General features: G+C 34.1%; 1 protein-coding gene and 1 long non-coding RNA gene across 2 annotated transcripts; one reads left to right on the forward strand and one right to left on the reverse strand.

Annotated features, from left to right (window-relative positions):
• Positions 1 to 356: 356 nt before the first annotated feature.
• Positions 357 to 27,302, reverse strand: LOC114620501 (vomeronasal type-2 receptor 116-like). The gene is made up of 6 exons (XM_028766600.1): positions 27,106 to 27,302; positions 17,275 to 17,566; positions 15,833 to 16,639; positions 14,553 to 14,780; positions 14,076 to 14,205; positions 357 to 1,264 (listed from the first exon to the last, which is right to left on the reverse strand). Exons 1-6 carry the CDS (start codon positions 27,300 to 27,302, stop codon positions 357 to 359), a joined length of 2,562 nt encoding a protein of 853 aa, XP_028622433.1.
• LOC114620502 lies at positions 13,009 to 14,221 on the forward strand. The gene is made up of 3 exons (XR_003711327.1): positions 13,009 to 13,071; positions 13,619 to 13,671; positions 14,036 to 14,221. It is a non-coding gene; the product is annotated as an uncharacterized LOC114620502 (long non-coding RNA).
• Positions 27,303 to 27,624: the final 322 nt, after the last annotated feature.

Here is a 27,624-nt window from a genome sequence, read left to right on the forward strand (position 1 = left end):
TTTCAAAAATGTATTTCATGAACAATTGGTCAAGGTACAGTAAACCTGGGAATTCTATGGTATAATTATTGTATAATATTATTCTATATTAGCTTGAATTTTGATTTTGTAGATGGTAAATCATTTTGTATATTATAAAGTACTTGTTTGGGTGTCACGTTCAGATGCAAGTTATAGCTTGATGATTAGAAGGCTAAGACAGCCAAAGATAATTCAAGTGTTACATATACACTGAATATACAACTAATCATCGAGCCTTGTGGGGTGTATTATGTTTTACTGCAGTTTAACCTGAGAATGTCTGTTGACACGCCTCAAATCCCTTAAAACATAACTTGAGGTATTTTAAGTACAACTTATTTCCACGGAAATCTGTGTCTCATGACATTCAATGAGTTCTTTTCTGGTCTCATGAAAATAATATAGCACTTGGGGATAAAAATACAGCCTAATATCCCTGCACTGGAGGCCAAGATGGAGAAGACTTCCACAGCCACCATAACATTCCCCTTAGTACTATTGTAGACAGGGAGAAATGCAATCCATACACTGCAGAACACCAGCATACTGAATGTCAGGAACTTGGCTTCATTGAATGTGTCTGGCAGGTTTCTGGCCAAGAAAGCTACTATGAAGCTCCCAATGGACAGAGCCCCAAGGTACCCTAGGTTGCAGTAAAAAGCTGTGGCTGAGCCCTTGTTGCATAAAATCATGATCTGACCATGTTCAGAATGTGTATCTTCATCAACAAAAGGAGGAGAAGTTACCAGCCAGATTCCACAGAAGATAATTTGTATAAGTGTACAGACAGGAATGATAAATTTGGGTGACCCTGATCTAAGCAATCTCCTCATCCTTCTTCCAGGAGTTGTGATCTTGAAGGCCAGGATTACTGTAATGGTTTTGGCCAAGATTGTAGATACAGCCACTGTAAAAGCAATTCCAAATGTAATCTGCTGCAGGATGCAAGTGTCTGTATTTGGCTGACCAATGAAGAGAAAGGAGCAAAGAAAGCAGAAGGTGAGGGAGATGAGCAGTATGTAGCTGAGAGTACTGTTATTGGCCTTCACAACAGGAGTATTTTGGTACTTGATAAAAATCACAAATACAAGCATGGTGATAGTAGAAAAGCACAGCGTCATGCATGCCAGTGTGATCCCCAAAGGATCTTCATAAGTCAAATATGTCACTGTTTTTTGGAGGCAGTGAGTTCTTTCTGTGTTGGCATACTGATCATCTGCACATTTCACACAGTGATCCACATCTGGAAAGAAATTCAACATGGTATCAGCATAACAGCTATGAATTTCTTTCATTTGTCACATATCCCTCACACACAAGGAAGTAAGCCATATTTTAGCCAATTTTTCTTGGACCAATTGAGAGCAATGAATAAGGGACTACAAATTTGGAGATTTTTCCCCCCTTAATATTGCTGTTCTTATTTAGTATCAAGCAAATACATCAGTAATGTCTTCTTTGTCATGTGTTTTCATGACACTCATTTTTATCTCCAAGTTAATATAACATATATATTTTCATGTATATTTTTTATATTATGATAATTTAGACTGAAATTTCACCAAAGCAAACATTTATTACTCATAAATCTGTATTCACAGTTCCTGAGAACCAGAATGTTTTTTCTGTCCATTGCACATTATTATTCCTTCTTCACATGTTCAATTACATAAATTAAATTCCCCCAAAATGTGAAGAACTTTGTGACTCACATCATTCTGTTTAAATGCCACACCAATTAACAATCTTCAAATCTTATACTTTAAAAACTATCTTTTCATGGGTTAATTTTGTTTTTTTAAATTTGCACAAACTAAATTAATTTTTGAAAAGGGAATGTCAAGAAAGAAAAGGCATCTATAAGACTGGGCAATAGGTACCTCTTTCAGTGTATATTCATAATTACTAATTTTGTAAGACAATCTAGATACTGGCAGATGGTGCCAGCATGGAAAATAAGTTCTAGGTTATATTAACAAATTAATCTGAATGACATATTGGGAGCAGAATGGTAAGCATCTTCATGGTTTCTGTTTCAGTTTACACATCTATAGTCCTTTCTTGAATTTTTCTATAAATTCTCTTTATGTAAGACTGTAAGCTGTAGGCAATGTAAGTTAGTTACTTCCAAAATTTCAGTTTTTGTCAAAGGTCTTTATAAAAATAATGGAAAGATAGTTACTGTATCACCTTTGATATAAGGCATTATCTATCATCTGTTTTTGTAGAATCTGAAGCACATTTGTGTTCTGCTAAATAATCTGTTCAAATCTTATAAAGTGTTTCATTGTACAGCATATAGTCTTCAAAACTACCCCAAGTAAGATGACTTGAAAATGAAAAAAATATATGGATGATGTCCTCCGTGTTTCTTGGTGAGCATGATCTCTCTAAATATAAATGTTAAATTATACTACAGAAAATGTTAAATATTTTTATTTTAGTTACAAACAATAGATAAAGCTTGTTCAGCTTCCCAGATTTCCTGATCCAGATTTATAAACTTATCACTAGTTCTTTGAGTAGGAGTAAGGCCTCATCGTCTGTCTCCCACCCACTTTAATATATCTGATATTGTCATCTCAATTCAGTTTACATTTATGTGGTAATGGTGATGGGTCTTTATGGGTGAAGATTTCAATATTACCAGAAGTGTTATATTGCAGCAAACTTCTTGCTCCCCTGGCACTTTCAATCCTCTTCTAACTCTTCATAATTTTCCCTGAGTCTAAGGTTTTACAATGTTTTGTAGATATATCTACAATTGGGACTGAGATCCACCACTGTGCAGTTTCATTGATTGTGTGTTTTTTGTTTTGTTTTTTGTTTTTGTTTTTTTGTAATTGACTCCATTTGTTGGCAAGAGAAATTTACATGATGAAGGTGCTGAGAATATACTTATCTGTTTGTATTACCACAAATATTTCTAGATTGATTTTGGAAATTATTAGGTTGTTTTATTAAATTAGTGGTTGTAAATTGTCATACAATATGTATGGTTTTATTATTGCTGATTAGTGAGGTAAATTTCAAATATCAGGCATATTATGTGTAATGTTGAACAGATATTATATCCAGTTATGGAAATGTTGATTTTGACAAAGATATGTGTTCTGTTGCTGCAACTTTATGGGGTATAATACCACGATAGTAAATGATGTGGTTCATCCATATATTTGGGTTAAGACTGTTGGATGTCTTGCTCCCTTGGAAGTTTTCATGATGCCATCTGATATCTTTAAATATGGTACTTGGGGAGAGCACACATGTGTCAGTTGAAGCTCAGGTGTATTGGATCCCGTCACTGAAGTACATGGTACTTTCATCAGTAGGGATTTGCCTTCAAACTCTTGGTGAAATAAGGGAAATCAACAATAACCGGTGTATTTTTTGGTAGTCCTTTGAACATCACTGAAGAACAACTCCAAGATGGTTTCTCACATCTAATTCTGAGGTTTTCATTAGGTGATATTTTGCTCTAGAAGGGATCATGATCATACAAGATTAGAAAAGTTCATTAAAACAATATGTGCAGTCATCATCAGGGAAATGCACAGCAATTAGTTTTAATGTCAAAGAGTTAGCCCTGAAAACATATATTCAAGTAACATTATTTGGATTGAATAGGTTATAATTAGTAATTTTTTATAGAGATATGCATGTATTTAAGCACACATTAATTAGGGAGTAATGGAGGCCATGAACGAGAAGGAGGGTTTTAAGGTATATATTGCAGATTTGGAATGAGAAAATTGAGAAGAGAAATGTAAATTTATTTACATCTCAAAAAATATTTTTAAAAGTCAGTATTTCAACTTCTTTAAAGTTTCATTATTTTCAAATGTTATATGAATTTATATTTACTCTGTATTTAGGTCTTTGTATGCCACATATCTTTATGTTCAAAAGAATGTAATATATTTTACTGGGACTAGGATACAGCCATGTAAGTATGTGTGTATGTATGTATGTATGTATGTATGTGTATGTATGTATATATATATGTATATATATATATGTACATGTGCATATATATATACACATAAACATATAGTATATATGTCTATATACATCATATAAATGTAGACATGTACATTCACAGTTACCGAACTATTTGTCTGTCTGTCTGTCTGTCTGTCTGTCTGTCTGTCTGTCTTTCCATCCATCCATCCATCCATCCATCCATCCATCCATCCATCATTCCATCCATCCATCTATCATCTATCATCTATCTATATATTATCTATCATCTATCTATCTATCTATCTATCTATCTATCATCTATCTCTTTCTATCAATCCATATATCATCTATCTACCAATCTATCAATCTGTCATCTATCTATCTGTCTATATCTGTCGATCTATTTGTCTATCTGTCGTCTATCTATCTATCATCTATCTATCATCTATCTATCTATCTATCTATCTATCTATCTATCATCTATCTATCTATCTATCTATCATCTATCTATTATCTATCTATCATCTATTTTGTCTTTTGTTCTTCTTGGTGAATTTCCTAAACAATTATACATATTTTGGTCATTTGTAACTCTTTTTCTTCCCATCCAATTCCATCCCTCTTATCCTCAATACTTTGGTTTTCCAACTTTATGTTCTGTTGTGAAAGTTATCAAAAACTCTTTGATGCTGTTTGAATGTACCTTGATGTAGCATCATCCACTGTATCATTGCAAGCCCCTCAGAAAACAGATGTCCAAGGTAAATTGACTCATGCTTCTCTGCCAATTTCTGCTCACTTAGGGGTGTGTCCTCATGATCCAATAACTCAACCATTTAAGGAATTATCCTGGTTTGACCTTTCTGTAAACTGTGGAAACCATCCCAGCTGCTTTGTGAACACTTGTGTCTCAGCAATGTCACATTGGTTTATGTGAAAATAGTGTTTGTTGAGTCTTTTCTCTAACCCTGGCTTCTATAATCTATTTGTTGAGTCTTCAGTGATATTTTATGAGATGTGGAGTTAGGGATTACATTGCAGGTGTCCCCACAAATTCTTATTATCTGTTTGATGACTATTATTAGTTTCGGTGTTAACTGCCATCTACTGAAAAGGAATCAACAGTGTTGTGGTTTAATGCTTCTGTAATTATGAGCATATGTAAAACATCAGGAAGGAATATATTACTATGTCCATTTAAGTAAATGATAGTACAGTATTTTTCCCTAGACCTATTACCTAACCACTACATACTTTATGTAAGATAATTGTACCAGATATCAATTCACCATTTGTTATGGGCTTTTAATGAAATAAGGAGTTTGACTACTTCCCAAAGTATTGTATGCCAGTGAATATAAGTTCTCAGACCAGATAGTATTTTAGCCAGTTCTCAGACCAGATAGTATTTTAGGGTTAAAAGACAGTTAAGTGTTTGTGTGCCACTATTCCTTGACAGACAGATCATCACTCCAGATATTGAGTCTACAGAAGACCAAAGTAAGAGTACCATCAAAATGTAAGTTGGTGAGTCAGTGAGCTTTACTGAGGAAACTCACAGGAATGATTTTTTTTTATGGGAGAAATAAGAGGAAGTAATAATTATGGTGGGGTGAATGAGAATGGCCCCTATAGGCTCATATATCAGAATCCTTGGTTTGTGTTGTGAAAATATTTAGGTTTAGGAGATTTCATATTGATGGCAGAAGTGTGCCACTCTGATGATCTCTGAATATTTATCAGCACATACTATATCATATGCTCTCTGTCTCTGTGTCTTTCTTCTACCTCCTCATCCCCAGTGGATCACATATAGACTCTCAGTTATGCCTCCAACAATGTGTCACCTAGTTTATTGTCTGGCTCCCTTACGTGTTGGTCATAAGCACTAATGTCCTCTGAAAAAATGATGTCAAAATTAAATGATTCAATGCCTTGTAAATGAAGTTTTCATAGTATTGCAAAAGTGGCTAAGATATATCTCATGGAACTCCATCATTACAAGCCCACCTAAAGGGAGTGATGGCTCACAAAATTGAGGAACTCAAGGTTTATATCACAAATAGCAAGCAGCTTTACAGATTTCATACCATCTCAGTCATCTTGGAAAGTCAATTTTTCTGTGCAGCTTCTTTTGACTTGCAGTTTTTACCCATATTCCTCCCTGCTTATATTTACTTTTAGATGCAGATTTCTAATGTATTTGTTAGGTTTCAGGAAATTCCTGAAGCCTTTACTTAACATATTGAACTTAATAAACTTTCTGTGGGATCCATTTTTACTGCCTTTAAACCATCCTATATCTTCATGTACTTTATCTTGGAGAACACTAATATACAGCACTAAGACAGATGATAATTTTTCTTACAGTATTTTGTTCAGAAAACTTCCTGTGTCATCTTGTCAGTAGGAAAAGAGCTTCAAAATCAGTTTTTGTTTGTCTTCCCTGTGTCTCATATCTTAAATTTATAGTCACTACCATCAAGTTAAGAAAAAATAACCAAAACCTATAGAATTCACTTGTAATATTTGAGGTTGTACTAGAGATTCCACTGTCCAAACTGTTGAAACAAAAATATCCCTTACCTCTAGTTCACTTTTTATTTGACATCCTATGATGAATCAGTAGGATCTTTTTCCCCATACAGGGTTATTACACTGAAACTCTCACTATATATCTGTAAACTATAGTTCATGAACTTCTTACTGGAATGTTTCTCCAGAACATTGTCAAAGGCTTATTGTATTATTTATAGCTTCCTATGTACCTTCCTCTCTAATTTGCCTATCAATTCTGGAACCTGTACAGTACTTCTTGCTTCATTACTTCATTTCTTACCTTCATAGTACTGGTCTTCTGTCCCCTATTTCTCAAAAACTCCCTCCTAACTAGAGCTCCCTAGTTTCATGACTTCTATCAGTACTCTAAAAGCAATGATTTCTATAGTTTCAGTGATTATGTGTGTGTGAGTATCTGTGTATGTATTTGTGTCTTTTTCTCTCTATCTTCACTATCTTCACTATCATCTATCTATCTATCTATCTATCTATCTATCTATCTATTGTCTATCTATCATCTATCTTTCTTTCTATCATTTGTCTACCTATCATCTATCATCTTTATATCTACATATATAAAAACATGTCTGTGGCATTTGTATTACATTATCTGTATAACCTCATCCAGAAAATACGTTTATCCATCCACTTAAGTGATAGTTTTTTATTTTTCTTAACCATGTAATTCTTTGTTGCATATATGTATAAAATCATATTATCTATTTGTCAATTGATGGATATACATAATGTTCACTTTGCTGGACTTTTGTGAGTAAAATGGCAATGAAAATGTATGACCAATTGTACTTGCTCTAAGGATGGATTCTGTGGATTGGATTGCTTTTGGAGGGATATCTATGCTTACTGTTGTTTGATAACTTGACATAAACCTAAAAGTATCTGGCGAGAAGGCATATTAATTGAGAAAATGACAAGCCTGCGGAGCATATTTTAAAGTAATGTTTGATAAGATAGGGGCAATTCAGTGTGAACAGTGCTATAATTTGTCAGATGATATTATGCTGTTTAAAAAAGAATACCAGCAAAGCAAGCTTGTAAGTAGCATTGTTCCATGATTTTTTATGAGATTTTGCCTCCAGTTTTCTGCTCCCAATTATATTAGTTTCCCTTAATGACAAATTTATCCTCAGGGCAATAACATAAGTCTAACCTTTTTTTGGCTTAGTTGAAAATTTGATTTTTTTAATAGCAATAAAACCACCACCTAAAACATTATTCAGTTATAATTGATGAAGGGAGTTATTCTGTTCTTTTGTGTGTTTTTCAAATTTTCACTGTGTAAAAGCTTTCAGTGCACTAGAGTTTCTACTGTAAGGTATGATATTTAAGGTTTTGTCTTTGTTTATTAAGATAGTAAGTATTATTTGTCAATTTTTTTGCCTGTTATTTTTTTTTTGGTTCTTTTCGGTGGTGGTAGTTGTGCTGTATAAGAAGATACTTTTTATAATTAATTTGTTTTGTATTGCTACCTTACTGAATGTATTTATCAGCTACAAGAGGATTATTGTGGGTTTTTTGGGTCTTTCATGGACAGAATATTCTCACTCCTAAGTAAAAGTAATTCATCTTCCTCTTTTCCATCTTTATCCCCCTTCATCTACTTCACTGCATAGAGTAGAATCATTGTCTTATTCCTTAGTTAGTGCAAATAATTTGAGTCTCCATTCTTTGAGTGTGATGTCAGATCTGATCTTGTATGTTGCCTCAATTTTCTTGAGATATGTCAGCTATAAGCTTAAATTCTTCCAAAATTTTATCACAAAGAAATTCTAAATTTTTCAAAACTTTGCTTGTATTTAATTATTTTAAAATACAGTTTCAGTTCTTGAAACTATTAATGTGGTATACTACAAATAACAATTTATGTATGTTGCAGCACCCCACATCTCAAGAAGATAGTCATTATTATGGTTGTTTATGATTTATTTTTTTTTTAAAAAAAATCTGCTACTGAATTAATCTTGTAGGATTTCATTGAGAATTATTGCTCCTATATTAAGAAGGTATATTAACCTATTATTGGTTGGTGGAAGAGATTATGTGGGTATAATTAATTATGTACTAGATATTACATGATGTTAAAATTTTCAATACTTGGCAATTTCCAACAGTATTAACAACCAATTTACGTGTTTTTTGTTCTGCAACAACACCATTTAAATATCTATTTTCTTTCAAAATATCTGTAGCGTCAGTTACTTAATCTGACAGAATTTTGTTGAAACAATTTAGATGTCAGATAAGAAGTAAAAATCTTCAAAATGGAAAAGTTTTCATTTCTAAAGGAAGAATATTCTGCTCCGCAGACAGAGTTGCTGCAATAGGGTGTTAATCATTGGTATCTTTGAAAATGGTGGATAATCTGAGAAATAAGACAGTTCCTGAGGTATTGAATTAATTAATGAGGCTGGATCTGAGCCTGTTCTTGGAACATTCTCAAGATCTCACCACAGATAGTGAATATAACATAGCTGACAATCAGAAATTACTACATGTAACTTACCTGGCACTCACCAATAAAGTTCTTGACTGCCTAACCTTTGCTAAAATTCCTTGTTTTGTATTAAAGGGCTAGTGTGCCTTTGTCTGTGGTTCCCATCTTGGTAAATGTTCAAATCTCTGCAGGTTGAATGTCTGCAGAATAAAGCACTCACTTATTTTACAGAACATTTGAGTCTTGGGTATTCTCTGTGAGGATTCATGGAATCTGCACTATTTCTCATCTTTAAGACAGGTTTTCTTCCCTCTATATCTGTAAACTACAGACACCAAGAAACACAATTTCTTTAATTGGAAGAAATCCATATGATATGTTGTAATACATGAATTGCTTATTTTTTATGGGTTTGCTTTAAAAATGTGCACTATATGTATGTGTTTCTCACATGGCCACAATATGGTGGCAGAAATCCTGGGAATTGAGGCACAGTTAAATGTCATTTTGTGGATGCTGGAGACCAAATCCCTATCTTCAAAAATATCTCCAATGCTCTTAGTTACTAAACCATTTTTCCATTCCCTGAATTTCTTAAGAAAACACACTGTCTATTAGTATTTTATCTATTTTGGGAACACTAGTAGGCTCTGGGATGATGACACTATAAGAGATTAAGGCTTTTAATGTGTTGATAATACAGCATCAAGAATGTTTCACATATGTACCTATTTATAGATTCCAAATGTTAAACTATGAAATTGCATAAGATGAATAAAATATAACTTATAATCATACAAACCAACTAAATGTGGGTTATACTTCAGAGTTATATTGCTTATGATTAATATTAACTAGCACCATGAAATCTTTGGGGATCCCACTTTCAGAGGCATAGGAGAGGGTGGGTAATGTGAAGAAGTCTCCAAGAGGGGAAACATTTGAAGTACAAATAAATAAAATATTTGACAAAGAAGAATATAGTCTGCACAGTTGTCTTGTATGGTCATATGTAGACTTGTAAGTTTCAGTCAGTCACAGAGCTGTCTCTCTGTACGGCGACATGTACACCATCACGTATACATCACCTATATTCTCGATCTTGTCAATCTCCTCCATGTTTGAAGTCAAGGTCTTCAGGAACTCTCCCTTTGTCATGTGTTATTTTTATCAACTTGAAAAGAACGCATAGCTTTTTATTCCTGTGGAAATATAGGCATAACCTGTCCCCCAGTATAACTCATTTCTTGTTTTCCATTGTGGTGTTAGAACACCCTTAAAATAAATAGGCTGCTTTAGTTCAGCAGTTTTTTTCACAATCCAATGTCTTTCAGAAGCCAAAGTTTTTGTTCATTAGAATTTAAAAATGTAAGTTTAATAAAGCACTATGTAATCCAACTCTGGGGTTCATTGTTGCCACCTTTTGTTTCTTAAGCATCTGTTTTAGAGTATGATTTTATCTATACATAATTGCTTGTTTTGTAGAATTATATGATATGCCTGTAACATGTTTTATATTACAATATGTAAAAACTCTGCTTAATCTTATTAAAGCCATATACTGAACCATTTTCCGTTTTAATTTGTATGGGTATTCACATAATAGCCACAACTTATAACAACTGCATAATTATAGAATCAATCTTTCCTGAAGCAAAGGCAGTTGCCCAATGAAATTCTTAATATGTGTCTATATTATGATGCACATATATCATTTTACAAAACTCTGTAAATGAAACACAACCTTTTGCCAAATTTCATTTCTTTGGGTACCTTTAGCATACTTGGTTTAATTAATGGTTTTTGGTTATACAGTGAGCAAGTGGGACATTGCCTCATAATTTTCTTGGCTTGTTGATAAGTGTTAAGAGTATTCTTTCTTTAAACCTTTGCTGTTAACGTGTTTTGTTTTTTAATGGAATTCTGAAGCTTCTAGTACTTTCCCTATATGTATCCATCGTTTTTATTATTACATTTTGATAAAAGGCCTGGCAGAATTGCATGGAATCTTATCTGTGTTATATATAATGGATGATTCCTATTCTGATAATTTGTTGTATATGAATAAATAGCGAATTCAATTCACAATTATCCCAAATAAGTTCAGTGGTCTCTATTTGTAAAACAATCACTTCCATACATTGAGAGTCAGGTACTATGTTAAGAAGCTCTTGAAAGTTAGATAAAACCAAAAGTATAGTACATAAATCAGAGTTTTGAACCAATTTTTATGGATTTTCAGCCACCTTACTTACATCTTCAGATTTATACCCCACCTTTCTTGATTTCTTGTAGATCAACAAGATCAGCAAGGTAGGTGATACATATTTCTGTACAGAGACAGCTATGAGTCTGGCTGAGACTTAAATGTCTATATTCTGCCAATAACCCTTTTGGGGTACAAAATTTTTATGACATGTTATTACATACCATCTTTTAAGATGGCAGGAATGGAAATTTATATTGAAGTTTGATTATGTGATCAAAGTAATCTTCAACGTGAGCCAGCTGTCTTTCTTTATTGATCTTCATTAACTGACCCATGTACCCTGCATGTTCCATATAAATATCTTTACAGAGCTATGTGTTGCCTATAAGTTTTGTATATTGCAGAATAGTAGAAGAAAAAGACCGCCCTCACAAAACTCATACTCTGGGATGCTGAGATTCTGGGACATGCCATTCAAGCTCCTTCATTGATTATACCTAAACTACATGGAAGCTGTTACTTCTAAAGACTTGATTCCAGGACATTTGTAGAATATCTAGCTCACATCACCAGCCTTTCAGACTGTTACAGTCAGGATTTCAGCTAAGCCATGAACTTTCTCAGCACATAAAGAGTAAACATCAAATGATGCCATCTAGCTTTTCTTTAATAAAGTCTATCTTCCTATATCCCTCTGGGTCTTGATAAGGAAATCCTTGGCTCCAATACCACTAGAAGCAAGCAAAAGAAGATCATCATCCCAGTTCCTTAGGTTCAAATGGATGGTTCTGGTTATTTTTAAAATTATAGATATGTTATCATTTAAGGGATTATTTGTATATGTAGCAGTCTTAGACAGGGAGGACACGGATAAGCTTAGACTCAGAGACTTTTACCTTTTCTTTTTTCTTCTCTTTTTTTCTTTCTAGATGGATATAGATTTGGAAAAGCAAATGAGGGTTATAGAAATACTATAGAAAAGAAAAAAGGTAGACAAATGTATATAAGACATTAAACTTACTTTTAAACAAGTTTTTGTTACGCCATAATATTATATTGATTGAATCTTTATAATTATTGCAAAATTGAAGTTATAATTTTTTTTTACTTGGAAATATCAAAGGGGGTTTTATTTATTGTCATTTAAGTTTTTAAGATACATGGTATGCAAAGTCCCCAGTAAGAAATTAAGTATAAGTATGAAAAGATGACTCAACAGGTAAAACCACTTGTAATAGAAACTTATAGTTTCTTACACTGGCTTAGAATATATAGGTTATTATAGGTTTAAGTTACTCATTCATATATTTTGTGTATTGATACAAAATTTAAAATCAGTGTTGTAATACTTATATAAGTATAGTGCCTATGTAAATCATTCAAGAACACAAAGACTTAGACCCAGCCCTTTTAATGGTTGTTATTTTATGCTGTTTAAGATACTTGAACAATGTAAAATAATAGAGTGTAAGACTCACTAATGATAATATTTGATTCTAATTTAGTAAATTACAGCAAATGTGTTCAATATTATTCAATTAGCTAATAACTAACAATAACTTGTGTTTGACAATTCAGAATATCTCTATCTTGCTCTATCTCTCTCTATCTCTATATAAAAGATTGACAGAATATGTCTTTAATAGCATTTCAATTCAAGGAGCAATTAACAATGTGACATGTGTGCTCCTGACAGTATCCCTATTCCACTTCATGGAAGATATTGAGTATCTTTACCTCCAGGTGGAGTTGATTCAACCATGGCAATGTAGCTACTCAGCAAGAATTGCCCTAATTCTGATGCAGACAAAAATGTTGTCCAAAAAAAGGAAAAACATATGTGGGATAGCTCTGCCAAGACATGGTAAGCTAGTTCTTCATTATTCCTGCTTCTCTTAAGGTCTGTCAGATGGATCTGGACAAGTAGACTGAAAACAGGTGGTTTGGCTTTATAAGAAATCAGCAGACTGTCCAGGCAGTCAGCTGTCTCTACAAATTGCATACATTTGAAAGCTATTTTTCTTTGCTTCCTAAATATTTAGGTAGTAATTTATTCCTTCTCAGGGGTCTGGTGTGGTTGAACATTAGCTATAGTCTTATAATTGAACTTCAGTTGTTTAGCATGAAAGAAGAAATTCTGGATTTGAAAGCATGGGTTTCAAATTGTAATAAAAGTTAAAATAACATAATTCAGACACAAAAATGTAAACTCTATAAGTTAGGGTAGATGGTAGAGTACTCTACATAAATTGACAGGTCTGAGGAACTGGATGTTAAATAGATATCATACCTTATTTTTTTATAATTGTTACAATTGTGCTCAATTCATTCTGAGAGAAGAAGTATTTTTAACTGGAAATAAGGGTAAAATATTATGGGTTGTCCTGATGCTGTTTGAAATCTCATTTTAGTTCTGCTTCCTCAAGAGCTGTGTCCCCAGATGAACAGTGGATCACATACTCAGGTAAACTCATATGAACCTTCTCCCTATTTACTACTCAATAAATGCAAGAGTCTTTTATGTGGCAGTAAAGGAGAAAGGTGAGATGGGAGGTCTTTGAAAGTAAGGGCAGGTAGACAGAGAAGTAAAGGACGGAAAGCAGGTGGAGGTGGACGAAGTGAAGATGGACAAGAACCATATGGCCAGTAGATATGTCAAGCAGCAAAGGATCCCATAGCAGAGTAATAAATTATAATAGTTCTGCATCTCCGCAATCTAGGCATATAGCTCATAAATATAGTAACTGGATTGTGTGTTTTTATATGTACTTTCTGGAGTTGGAAATTAATACAATAATACTGTATATGGTTTTTGCTACAATATATAGATTAAAAAACAGAAGTCTGAACCTCATGTGAAATGTACACACTTGCCTGTTCCATTGGAGATTTCATTTTCTGGGCAGAGACTGCAATCAAAACAACATAGAGCCTTGCCATCCTGAAGAGATTTTCTGAATCCAGGTCCACAACTTTCACTGCATACAGACATGGGAGTCTGACAAAATAAGAGACAGGAGGATTTACAAGATTCATCTGGTAACTGAATTTCATTATGGTATTAGATTTTTAATGAAACTTACACTCAGTTAATTGATGAGATAGTTAAACATTGTAATAGGAGATAGATATATATATTATATAATATATATATTACACATACTAGTATACATGAAAACACATATAACATTTAGAATTGTGAATATACATTGAATTATGTGTTAAATATTGGTAATGATAAAAAGAAAATATTTGAATGTGGGAAACGATTTGTAAATGCAGCAGTGAAGGAATCTTTTAATTCTGGAGAAGCATGAAGCTAAGCAAAATTGAGTGTCCACTCACCTGTCCCAGTCCTGTACTCCACTCTATACTTTCCTCAGACAATGACAATTGTTGACCACGTGGTAAATATGGAGAAAACATTCCTACTTTTACTTTATATCCAAGACCTTGTGGAAAATTCCAGAAGTTCAGAATGTCATATTCTACATAAAAATTTTCTGAAGGATTCAATGTTACTGGGTCTCCACTTGGATTCATGAATTGAATGGTCTTTAGTATCTGGTTTAACTAAGAAAGATTCATGATTTGTGATAGGCATGGTCATTGTTAAGACAAAAATGAAATCATGCCATTTTGTTAGTTACATTAATTTCTACTTCAAAATAAAGCAATGTTACATGTATAAAACAAACACAATACTAAGAACGAAATAAAATCATAATCAACCTAATAATATGTGAATAGACTTTTCAGATAAATCTTAAATTGTTACTCAATCTACTAGTTTTTAGTACTGATCAGCAAAATTTGTGATGTTTAGTTTTAATCATGATTCTGGCAATTTCTACAATCATCTAGGCACAAGGACTCAGATGAAAACTTGTATAGCATAATTTGGACTCTGAGCAAATCTATGAGAGACTTTCTAAATTGATATAATTAAGGCATAAAATCAACCCTGATTTTAAGCAGGTTCATTTCCTGAGCATGACCAGGACCAGGACCAAATATATTGGAGTGAGCCATCTGAGCAATAGCATATTCATTGCTCCCTGCTCTTGGTGGATGTTAACGTGGTGGGCTGCTTCAAATCTCTGTGACTTTGAGTTCTTCCTGATGAGAATCTTTAAATTGGTATTATGAGTAAAATGATCCCTTTCTAATTGAAGTATATTTTGTGCACACATTTTATTATACAACGTGTATATAAAACAAAACCAGAGTATATATTAGACATAGTTTTCTTCAATGTTTTAGGATTACTTTGTTTCATGGCACAATACACTATTTAGTGCCTTGCATTGTCAGTTCATGCTTTTTTCATATTTAAGAACTTCCTGGAAATTGATTAGAAATTCCAGTTGACGGCCTTAGAACAGTTGGATTCTGCTGGTCACTTTCACTTAAACCTTTCCCTATGTTTTTATATTTTATTCTGTGATGTTTCCATCTTAATTATGATTTTTTACCAGGTCTAGATTTTTCTTTTCAGCACTATAAGAGTCTACAAATATATCTTTTGATAAGAATTCCATGGTAGATGTTAAGAGCATGTTTGACAGCATTTTTAAAAGTTACCTGGGTGACACCAGTACAGAATCCATAGGAAAAGCCCTTACCTTCCAAGGAGGAAAGATTATTTTTCCTCTATTTTTCATTCCTTGTATGTCTACTTGATGTATAAGCATCTTGTGAAGGGTGTGGGCCACAGCATAAACAGCATTATATACATGGTAACTGCCGTCACTCATTGCTGCGTTAAAGTGATACCAAGGTAAAAGTTCCAAGGAACCTTTATAGGAACAATGTTTTAAAGATTTACAGGTAGTATTAAATATTGCACAATCAAAGTAAATCTCCCACAATCTTGCAAGAAAAATGTCATCTGGGTATTTAGAAGGACTCACTGTCTTTACAAACTCTTTAAAAGTAGAAATCTCTCCATGGTGTTGTGAAAATATGAGAGTGCCATGGAATGAGTCAAGAATGAAATGTCTCTTAGCACTCATGACTTCCCATTTTGAAGTAGTGACCCAGACTCTCCATGGAAATATATGTTCCCATCTTCTAAAGAGTACACCTAAAGAATAGTCAGTGTTACCATAAATGATAACCACTTTTACTGAGTTCCTCGCAATTGGGCTATAATAGACATTAGATTCTATAATAGTGAATTTATGGTCAGCTGGGATCATTTCCATAAAAGCTACACAAACTTTATTTCTTTCCATCATTGGTATCAAATCTGAGACAAAGTGAACACCTTTCTCATCATCTGAGATTGCCAATCCAACCCAATTCCACCTGAAATAGGTAATTAATGAGACCATGCCTAAGGCCAGAGAATAGTCCTTGGAGGCCATCTGATACAGAGATGGGAACTTCTCAGGATCGTTCATACTTGGTTCAAAATGTCCAAAGGTGAGCTGAAAAAAAGAGAACATGGATTAAAATGGAAGAAGAGTTTCAGAAATTATAAAATCAATTAGTGTAAAACAGTAACATAAATTCATAGAAACTCAAATTAGTATTTAGAGTAAACTGTAATATTGAAGACCAGTTTAGAAAATTATTTGAAATATTCACACATATCATAAATACTTGTGAGTTTATCTTGCAATTTTTACATTTGTCAAACAAAAAAATGTAGATAAACCAACAATCTCTGAGCATATATCTCATGTACTTTATAATATTTTTTAGTTTTTTGGTTGTTTGCATGAATGTGCATACAAGTGTGTGAAGGGAAGAAGTGTGTATTGAGTATCCTTTGCTTTCCTCCACTTACTCATTCTTAAGGCAGAATCTCTCTCCAACCCTGGGTTTCTTACTCTATTCTGTATGTTATGCTATTATGTGGACATAAGTGGTGCTGAAATCTAAATTCCTATCTTCTTGATTTCACAGAATGCATTATTGACTCCTGGACCATAATCAAGCCCAAAATATTATATTTTGAATCATACACAAGCAAAGTCTTCTCCACTTATGTTTTCTCTTGGTATTCAAAGGTTGTCATCAATGGAGTATGCTGTAATTATTCCTGTGTATATAATCTCACCTGTGGATGTTTATATAGTACCAGCAATGTCCCAATTATGTTGGAAATTTCCCATGTTGTTCCTGTGATTATAGCCACAGATTTTTCCTCACTTTTACAGTTGTAGTTTGGCAAAGGTTTGAACTTCCCTGTGAGCCAAACTAGGAAACTTTTCATTGTCTCCACTTCACTTGGCCCAGCATTGTAAATACTGTATCCCAGAGACATGTTAGGTAAAATGAGGGCATTTTTATTTATCTCCTCAATGGCAAATTTCAAAGCTATCACAAATTGGTAGTTGTTGGGACTGATCCTGTGTAGAGGACATAAAACATACTGTAGAACAATTTTCCATCACCATTGATTTCAAACTGAATATAATGACTGTCATTCACTGAGCAAAAGCTCTCACTCACAGCTTCCATGTTAGAACTGTACCTTGTTATTTGATACCGTTACAACAGAAGATTTTTTTTCTGGACATCAGTAGGTCTGTTTGTATGGTTATATTTAACTGCTCATACCTAGTCTCAGGTCTTTCTGAAATTTGATCACTTCTTTCATCCATTTACTTCATATGGATGGATGAAGAAGACTATCTTCTAATAATGAAGCAGACAGTCAATGAAAAGTTGTCTCATGCTTTTAACTTTGAATTCCTATCCTTCATAATAGTGGAAAAATATATTCTATGTGGTTCTGGGAAGAGTGACTATATTCTGTGGATTGGCAGAGTGGATCAATAATTTCTAAAGGGCTATGTAGAAAGGACAGAGGGAAACTGAGCGATAAGTATTTGTTCAATTTTCATCTTATGTAGCCTGTTTAGGGTTGAAGCCAAGTAAACTAGAGTAAAACTTACAGTTCCTTTTCTCACCACACTTCTTATTTTGTGGCTGTCATTCATGAGGCCCCTGGATCTGAGATTTTCTGTGTTCCCTTGCCAATATTATCAGAACTAGCTCTTTGCTGACATTAGATATTTTCCCCATGTAGATATTATATAGAATGCTGTATTTCTTCATAAATTTTTAGGCCATAACTCACAACTTTTGGTATAACTATAATTAAATCATATTTGAGATTATGCACTATGTATTTAATTACATAATAATTATAATCATAATTTCATATACTTATAAACATGTGTGTGTTATATTAACATATGTTTATATGTTTTTAGGGATTAGGATTAAACTAAAGCTTCCATATATAGCTATAAATATGTACATCTATGTATTTTGTGTGTATGTTATCTGTATACATATTTGTGGAGTGTAAATATGTATGTGATGTATATTGTAGTTATTGTTATGCATATATGCATTGTGTTTGTATAAATATGCCTGTTTGTGTATGTGTGTGTTTTATACCAAGATGTATGAAAACATATAGGCCAGAGGACCATTCAAGGTATATTTTTTTTATCAGTTCCATGGAGACTAGGGTTCCCCCATGAAGTTGAAGCTCAAATGACTATCTAGAAATTACTTGGTCACTTGTCTTTGCCAACAAACTTTGGGATTACAGGCCCATGAGGCCATACCCTGTTTTAGTATGACTTTTATAGGTTATAACGAAGGTCTTCTTCATGCTTGTATTAGAATGCTGTTTCCCACAGAGCTATCTGCTTAACCATTAGGAAAAGGTACTTTTTTAATGTTCTTGGTTAGTAAGTTTTATTTACACAACTTTCATTTATTTATTTTCATATTGTATTTTTTATTTACATTTAAATGTTATCCCCTTCCCCCTTTCCAGAATCCCTCCTTGGTAGTACCCTATCCCATCTCTCCTCCCCTTGCTTCTATGAGGGTGCTGCCCCATCCACCAACCCATTCCCAACTCCGTATGCTGGCTTTCCCCTTTGCATTGATCTTTCATAGGGACAAGGGCCTCTCCTCCAATTGATGCCAAACAAGGCAATCCTCTTCTACATATGTGGCATGTGTCCTTCCATGTGTAATTTTTGGTTGATAGTTTAGACCAGGGCAACTGTGGGGGGTCTGGTTCATTAATATTTTAGTTTTTCCTATGGGATGCAAACCACTTTCAGTTCCTCCATTTGGGACCTCTTGCTCAATTCAATGGTTGGCTGCAAGCATAAACCTCTGTATTTGTCAGACTCTGGCAGATTCTCTTAGGAGACAGCTATATCAGGAACGTGTCAGCAAGCACTTCTTGGCATCCCCAATAGTGTTTGGGTTGATGTCTATATATCGGATGGATCACCAGGTCAGACAGTCCTTGTGCAGCCTTTCCTTCATTCTCTTTTCCACAAGTCATCTCCAAATTTCCTCCTATGAGTATTTTGTTTTCCCTTCTATGAAGGACTAAATCATCTATACTTGGTCTTCCTTGTTTTTGAGCTTCATGTTGTCTGTAAATTGTATCTTGAATATTCTGAGCTTTTGGGCTACTATCCAGTTATCAGTGAGTGCATACTATGTGTGTATTTTGTGAATGGGTTACTTCACTCAGGAAGATAAGTTCTACTTCCATCCACTTGCCTAAGAATTTCATGAAGTCATTGTTTATAACAGATGAGTAGTACTCCACTGTGTAAATGTGCCACATTTTCTGTATCCATTTCTCTGTTGAAGGACATCTGAATTTTTATGAGCTGAGTATTATGAAAAAAGCTGCTATGAACATAGTGGAGCATATGTACCTGCTTTACAATTGAAGATCTTTTGGGTATATGTCCAGGAGTGGTATAGTTAGGTCTTCAGGTAGTACTACTCCCAATTTTCTGATGAATTGCCAGACTGATTTCCAGAGTGGTTGCTCCAGCTTACAATACTACCAACAGTGGAGTAGTGTTCCTCTCTCTCCAAATCATCACCAGTATGTACTGTCACTTTGAATTTTTAATGTTTATCATTTTGACTGGTGTGAAGTAGAATCTCATGGTAGTTTTGATTTGCATTTCCCTGGTGACTAAGAATGTTGAACATTTCATTAGGAGCTTCTTGTCCATTAAATATACCTAAGTTGAGAATACTTTGTTTATCTCTACACCCCATTTTAAATAGGGGTATTCAGTTCTCTGGAGTCTAATTACTTGAGTTCTTTGTATATTTTGTATATGAGTCCTCTATAAGATGCAGGATTGGTAACAATCTTTTTACAATCAATTGGTTGCAATTTTGTGCTATTGACAGTGTCCTTTGCCTTACAGAAGTTTTACAATTTTATGAGGTCCCATTTGTTGATTTTTGATCTTCAGGCAGAAGCCATCAGTATTCTGTTCAGGAAATTCTCTCCTTCACTCATATATTTGAGGCTCTCCCCATTTACTTTTCTATTAGTTTCAGTGTATATGGTTTTATGTGGAGGTTCTTGATCCACTTGGGCATGAGCTTTGTACAAAGAGATAAGGGTGGATTGATTTGTGTACTTCTACATTTTGCCCACAGTTGAACCATAACTGTTTGTTAAAAAAAAAGCTGTCTTTTTCCCACTGGATTGCTTTATTTCTTTTGTTAAAGATCAAGTTACCATAGATGTGTGTGTTAATTTCTGGGTCTTCAATCTTATTCTATTTATTTCCCTGCCTGTCTCTGTACCAATACCTCACAGGTTTTGTCACTATTGATCTATAATATAACTTAAAGGAAGGGATGGTGATTCTTCCAGAATTTCCTTTATTGTTGACAATAGTTTTCACTATCCTCAGTTTTTTGTTATTCCAAATTTATTTACAATTTGCTCTTTCTAACTCTGTGAAGAATTGAGTTAGAATTTTGATGGGAATTGCCTTAACTGTACAGACTGCTTTTGGCAAGATTGTCATTACTAGATAGGGAGAGAGTAGGAAACCTTGTCTAGCCCCTGATTTTAATGGGATTGCTTCAAGTTTCTCTCCATTAATTGTATGCTGTCTACTGGCTTCCTGTGCATTGCTTTTACTGTGTTTATGTATGGCTCTTGAATTCCTTATCTTTCCAAGACTTTTACTGTGAAGGGATGTTGAAATTTGTCAAATGCTATTTCAACATCCAAAGAGATGTTCATGAGGTGTTTTTTTTTCTTTTGATTTCTTTATATTGGATTATCTTGATGAACTTCCATATATAGAACTATCCCGCATCCCTGGTTTGAAGCCTACTTGATCATGATGGATGATTGTTTTCATGTGTTCCTTCACTAATTTGTAAGAATTTTACTGAGCATTTTTACATCAATATTCATAAAAAATTGCTCTGAATGTTTTTCTTTGTTTCATGTTTGTGTGGTTTAGGTATAAGCATAGTTGTGGCCTCATAGAATGAATTGGGTAGTATACCTTTTTCTCTATTATGTGCAACAGTTTGAAGAGTATTTGTATTAAGTCTTCCTTGCAGGCCTGATAGATTCATATACAGTGGTTTTTCTTCATTTGGTTGTTGTTTTTTTTTGGGGGGGGAGACCTCTCACCACCCCTTGCCCCTCCTGGGGGGGTTTGCGACTGTTTAGATGGTTTATCTGATGCTGATTTAACTTTGGGAGCTGGTATCTGTCTAGAAAATTGGCCATTTCAGACAGATTTTCCAATTTTGTTGAGTATTGGCTTTTGTAGTAGGATCTAATGGTTTTTTAAATTTAATCAGTCTTTTTAAGAGTGATCTAAGAATAAAGTTTCTGTCTTCTTTGTGAATTCTGTATAACAAATTCTTTGTACTAAACACAAGGGAATAACACAGAAATTTTCTACTTATTATTCTTGTTTCTTCCCTTTTCTGCTTATAGTTTATTTAATTGAATAACACTTAATATAGAAATGATTAGATGTCTTCATTTTTATAATGTGATTTGTAATTATAAATTTTTATCTGTGCTCTAAATTCCAGGTATGCCTTTTCCCGCATGTTTCATTTATGTCCTTTTTATATTCTCTGATTGTTACAGATAAAGTAATATCTTGGTGAAGCTATGAAGGCTGAGTATTCCTTTGTAATTCTGTAGAGTATAGGTAACTAGGATATTTTTTTTAATTTATTTTGATTTTGAATGTACTTGTTTAACTTTTATCATTCTGATTTTATGTTGAGTTTCACATATTTTGTATTATATTTTCATAAGTATTAACATTATTTATTTGTGTGTTCATGTGTCATGTAATACATGTCATGTCATGTAATGTCATGTATTGCATACTTTATGTTTATCTATATATGTTAATTTATAGGCTAGAAGAAGATATTTTTGTGACCTACTGTCCTTTTGTCTCTGTAAATTATTTCGTTGAAAGTGCATGACTTACTGGAAACAAGGAAGCCTCAGTGATCTTCCTGTTTCTGTGCTCGATGTTCAGGTGCATATTCAGCCACACTAATATTTCACATGGGAGCTAGAATTCAGAACACACATCCTCATGCTTGCTGGACAAGTGTTTTTACTTATGAACCTGGATTCCCAAGTCCCTTTTAGTACTGCTTCACTTATACTTTGCCAAGCATATGAGACCACACTTTTAGTTTGATAAACAAGTATCTCTAGCACATTTCATGTTCGCTTAACATTTATTTCTCCTGAATGAGGTATGTAACTTTCCTTTCCCATATGGTATTTAATGTTTCTGTGTTTAGTGCCTGCTCATGGGATAAATTGCAAGTTTTGTTGGGCTCATCACTGGCCAGCCATTCAGTTGGTCCCTGCTCCATTTTTGTTCCTGCATTTTTTTGGCATCAAAAGATTTTTGTGGAAACTTGAATGTTGGGATGTTGTCCCCATCCCTCCACTTGAAACCATGTCTAACTACTGAAGGTGGTCTATTCAGATTCTATATCTCTACTGTTGGGAATTTTTGCTAAGGTAACCAATAATGTGTCCTGGAAGCCTCCCCTCTTCCATGTCTTCCAAGCAGCTGGCAGATGAATATTTCAATTCATGTCCCTAGCCCTCTATCTACTTTCTCCTATCTGATCCAGCTTCATGGATTCTTCTGTCTCTCCCCTCTTGCACCCTGATCAATTCCTTTGCCACTCATGACTATTTTTCTTCTTCTAAGTGGAACTGAAGCATCCTCACAAGGATCCTGATTGTTTTTGTAACTTCTTAGCATCTCTCAATTTTAGGAAAATTTTACATGTGCCAACACAATCGAGGCTATTTCAGAATTTCATTTCTATTAGTCTTGGAATCTGGTTGATGTTGAGGTCTTTATTCTACTTGAACTTGAGTTTTATGCAGGATAAGAAGTATGGATCATTTTGCCTTTTCCACATCCATACCACCAGTCAGGACAACAACATTTGTCAATGATGCTTTCTTTTGTCTACTGTATAGTTTTGGGTTCTTTGTCAATGATCAAATGTCTGTAGATGTGTTGGTTTATTTCTGGGTATGATTCCATCCAGTTGATTGACCTGTCTTTCTCTGTACCAATACCATGTGTTTCTTATCAGTTTTTTTCTGGAGTACAGCTTGAAGTCATATGTTTTGATTCCTCTAGAAGATGTTTTTATTTTCAAGGTTTGTTTTGGATATCCTGTTTCTTTTTGTTAGCTTCTTCCTTCCTTCCTTCCTTCCTTCCTTCCTTCCTTCCTTCCTTCCTTCCTTCCTTCCTTTCTTCCTTCCTTCCTTCCTTTCTTCCTCTCTCTCTCTCTCTCTCTCTCTCTCTCTCTCTCTCTCTTACTTTCTTTTTTTGGTTTCCCATGTGATGTTGAGAATTCCTATTTTTATATCTGTGAAGAACTGTGTTGGCATTTTGCTTGGAATTGCATAGAATCTGTAGATTGATTATTGCAAGATGTCCACTTTTTCTTTGTTACTACTACTGATCCTTGAACATAGGATCAGATAGGAACTTTCCATCTTCTGAGGTCTCTTTCAATTTATTTCTGCAAGGATTTGACATTCAAATCCTTGTCATTCAAACAAACTAATTCTCATTAATTGCAAAAAAATACTTTTATAAATAAAGTTATGTGCACACTAAATTGTATGCAGTTATTATATTGACACAGAAATTAGGTCAAAACTCAAATGTAGTTGTTCTGGATTCTATAAAAAAAAAAAATAGGAGGACCAAAACCTTCAGAGAAGGCATTGTTCTACATGAGCGGAGTATTCTTAGGACACAAGTTTTTTTGTTGCTTTTTTTAAATGTGAATGACAAAAATAATATGTTCCTTGAATTGTAAATTCCATGATAAAAAAAAAACACTGGAGAAAAAGTATATCTGAATCAGGTAAAGTTGTCACGCTGTGCATGTGAGCTCTCAAATTGATTGTGAGAGCAAATACTGGGAATTCATATGCATTAGTACTTGAATATGTGCATTCAGGATTAAATAGCAAAATTTTTTTATGCTGGCACTCTCATGTAAAGATGGGAGAGTACGTAGGAAAATTCTAAAAGGCCATGACCCTGCCATCCTGGTAAGTTCAGCAATGAACAACAAAAGTGCTTTGTATCAAAGTGGATGGGAACAGCATTTGAAATTCTCCCATGTACTTCACACACACAGAGACAAATACTTCAATGTCCACACCCAACCATACTCACATATATACACAATCAACACACACACACACACACACACACACTAATATACACTCATTCTCAAACAGAATCAAATGTCTGTTAAAAACACACTGACACATATTTGCACACATTAACATACTCATACTTGTACATAGACATTCACACTTGCATTCACACACAATAACATATACACTTACATTTTGAAAGCATACATATGTTAGCTGGCTTGTGCAACCCAGCATTTCTACAGTACATCAAACATGGATACAGGATAACATTATAAGCCAGCTAGCCTTGTCCATAGATCAGAGAATAAGACACCGGATCTCCAAGAAGGTGGAGTGCAGAAAAATAAATGAAATTGTACTCATGACATATACAGGAACATAGACACAAAGACAAACGGAACATACACAGACAGACACAGTGAAGGACTGACAAATATATAAACCAGTTTATATAGTAATTTTTAGGCAAAATAAATACAAGCATTTGAAAGAAGCTTATGAGTAAGTAACATAGCCATATCAGAACTCTTTGTGAAACTGTAGCTAGCAGGAGCAGTATAAAGAACAGGTAGAGACCACATTGGACTTAATATGTGCTCAATGAGTGTGGATTTGTGACTGGAATCAAAACTGAACCAACTCCCCAGATGTCATGAAGCCATGGATCTTAGAGGATAATATACAAACATGCCTTTACTAAACCATAAATCTCATTAACTACATGTAGTCTTTCTATTTAAACACAGCACAATAGTACATATGTAAAACATACACTAATCATACAATCATTTCACTATCCTTCCAAACTAATATGTAGCATGCTATTCAAAAATAAAAGATAAAGGGAAAGAATGAATAGCAAGCATTGCAAGAATACATGTTTTTAATATAATATGTATATTTGTAATCTATTGAATGATTAACAAAATATTGTAGGAATAATCAGCAATAAGATAAATCTTCACTTCAAATTAGGAAAAAAATTATGGATAAAATATGAAGACACAATACACTGCATGGTTAACAATGCTGTCACTAAGGACATGCCTTTGCATTAGAGAAAGCACAACTGATATGGTTTGCAATTGCCTATTTTGCCATAGGACCTATTGTTCAATATGTTAAATTTTATATAGTTTGATATCATGCCACCCTATTGTCTATGCAATATATCACTTTGTACTCTCTTAAAGTATAAACTTATGATTTGTTCATGAACAAAATAAGACAAAATGCCTACAATTATATACCAGGGTTTATTACCTATAAGCTTCTGAGTAAGCAGGTTTGCTGCAGGTCCTCAATGCTAGAGAGCTACATTACTACCAAATTACACACACACAAAAATTAAATGTTGTATTCAGAAATCCAATTACAAGCATGAAAGTTTGAGAGAGCTATCTCTCTCTAAGCACTATTGAGGAGCAGCAGACATGAAAGTCAAATAAGAAGGGTAACATAGTTACACCAGCATGTAAATGTGAATAGCAGATTTACAGAATATGAAAAGAAGACAAATAGAAGAAAGTGGAAAAGAATATAAACATACCAGCAAACAGGTGTTGGAGGGAAATAAGATCATTTCTAAGCAAGAATTGTTGCCTATTGTCCATGACACCTCTCTTTAACACTCTGCACAACTGACAAAGGTAGACATCTGCCACCTCAGCTTCTGACAGCAGATGCAATACCTGCTCTCATTGGCAATAACACTGCTCAGAAAGAAAAGCAACCTGTTCATAATGTCTGCCAGTCTGTATCACTCTTTTATTAATTATTTCATTACTGCAGTGGTGGTATCTTTATAGTCAAAAGTATGTACTGTATGTGAATCAATCACAAACTAGAGGGAATATAAATATCAAAGCATTCTAAGATTAGTTACTGACTGCCTAATAGTACCAAGGGGGAGTGGCAGGGGCACACCTTGTAGAAAATCATGATTTCAAATAGTCTGAAATCATAAAATACAGTAGGTAGTCTCTCAAGGAATGTGACACACAAAGTAGCATCCAGTCAGTACGAATATTAGGAAATACATAGAAGAAGCTTTTGATGAATCACTTTTGTAGAAGCAACTTTGTGTTGACACCTTTCATTATTGACCTATATTTATACCTGAATGTATATTTCTAAGAAACATCATTTCTGTCCTGCATGGCATCGTTCAGAGAGACCCATGTGCTAAAAATGGCTAGATAGTATATTTGTGCTCAGTATTCATTCATAGACATAGAAGACATCTAACAAAAATGATTACAAGTTTGATAGTGGAGCACTTTCTGGAAGAAAATTCTTGAGAAGAAATGATAAAATAGACTAAGGCTGAAAATTGGAAATTTGGACTAGGATGAAAGGACTGGAGACACTTACCGTAGATGAATGTTTGTGTTTTCTGGACCTTCAGTATGTTTCGTTTGATAGGTATACAGAGGCAAGAATACATTGATCACCATGTCTCCATCCTGGTATACATTGTTTGCCATGGATTTCAAACACCTTGACATATCTAAACTGCACTGGAGCATAGAAAGTTTCAGTATCAAGAAGAAAGAAATCAAAGTAGGCATGATGAATGTTTCTTTGGGCATAAATGAAACTAGCAATTATTCCAGATGAAGGCTGCAGTAGGTGAACATTTATGCCTGTCTGTGGATTTATAAATGCTGCAGAGTGGAGTCCTCTAAGATACATATTCATTCCATGGCATCTTGCTCCCCTCTCTGGAGAAATCTTCAACATTTTCTACCCTCAGGCTTTACATCTTAAGTTTTCTGTCCAAGTAACAAACTCATGGCAGAAAAAAATATATCTGAAGATCAGCCTCTCAATTTGCTGGAGTCATTATGTCATTATCTCAGTCCAAGAATAGCAAAGCTACCAGGATCCCAA

The sequence above is a fragment of the Grammomys surdaster genome, unplaced genomic scaffold (assembly GCF_004785775.1).
Source record: "Grammomys surdaster isolate TR1022 unplaced genomic scaffold, NIH_TR_1.0 169, whole genome shotgun sequence".
Taxonomy (NCBI): Eukaryota; Metazoa; Chordata; class Mammalia; order Rodentia; family Muridae; genus Grammomys; species Grammomys surdaster.

Coding starts and splice junctions, on each gene's coding strand:
- LOC114620501 (XM_028766600.1), bottom strand. CDS start 27,302: ATGCCTACTTTGATTTCTTTCTTCTTGATACTGAAACTTTCTATGCTC. Junction 17,567..27,105: donor AACACAAACATTCATCTACG/GTAAGTGTCTCC, acceptor TCCTCTACACAG/GATCAGTCCCAACAACTACC. Junction 14,781..15,832: donor TAATCTTTCCTCCTTGGAAG/GTAAGGGCTTTT, acceptor AATCTTTCTTAG/TTAAACCAGATACTAAAGAC.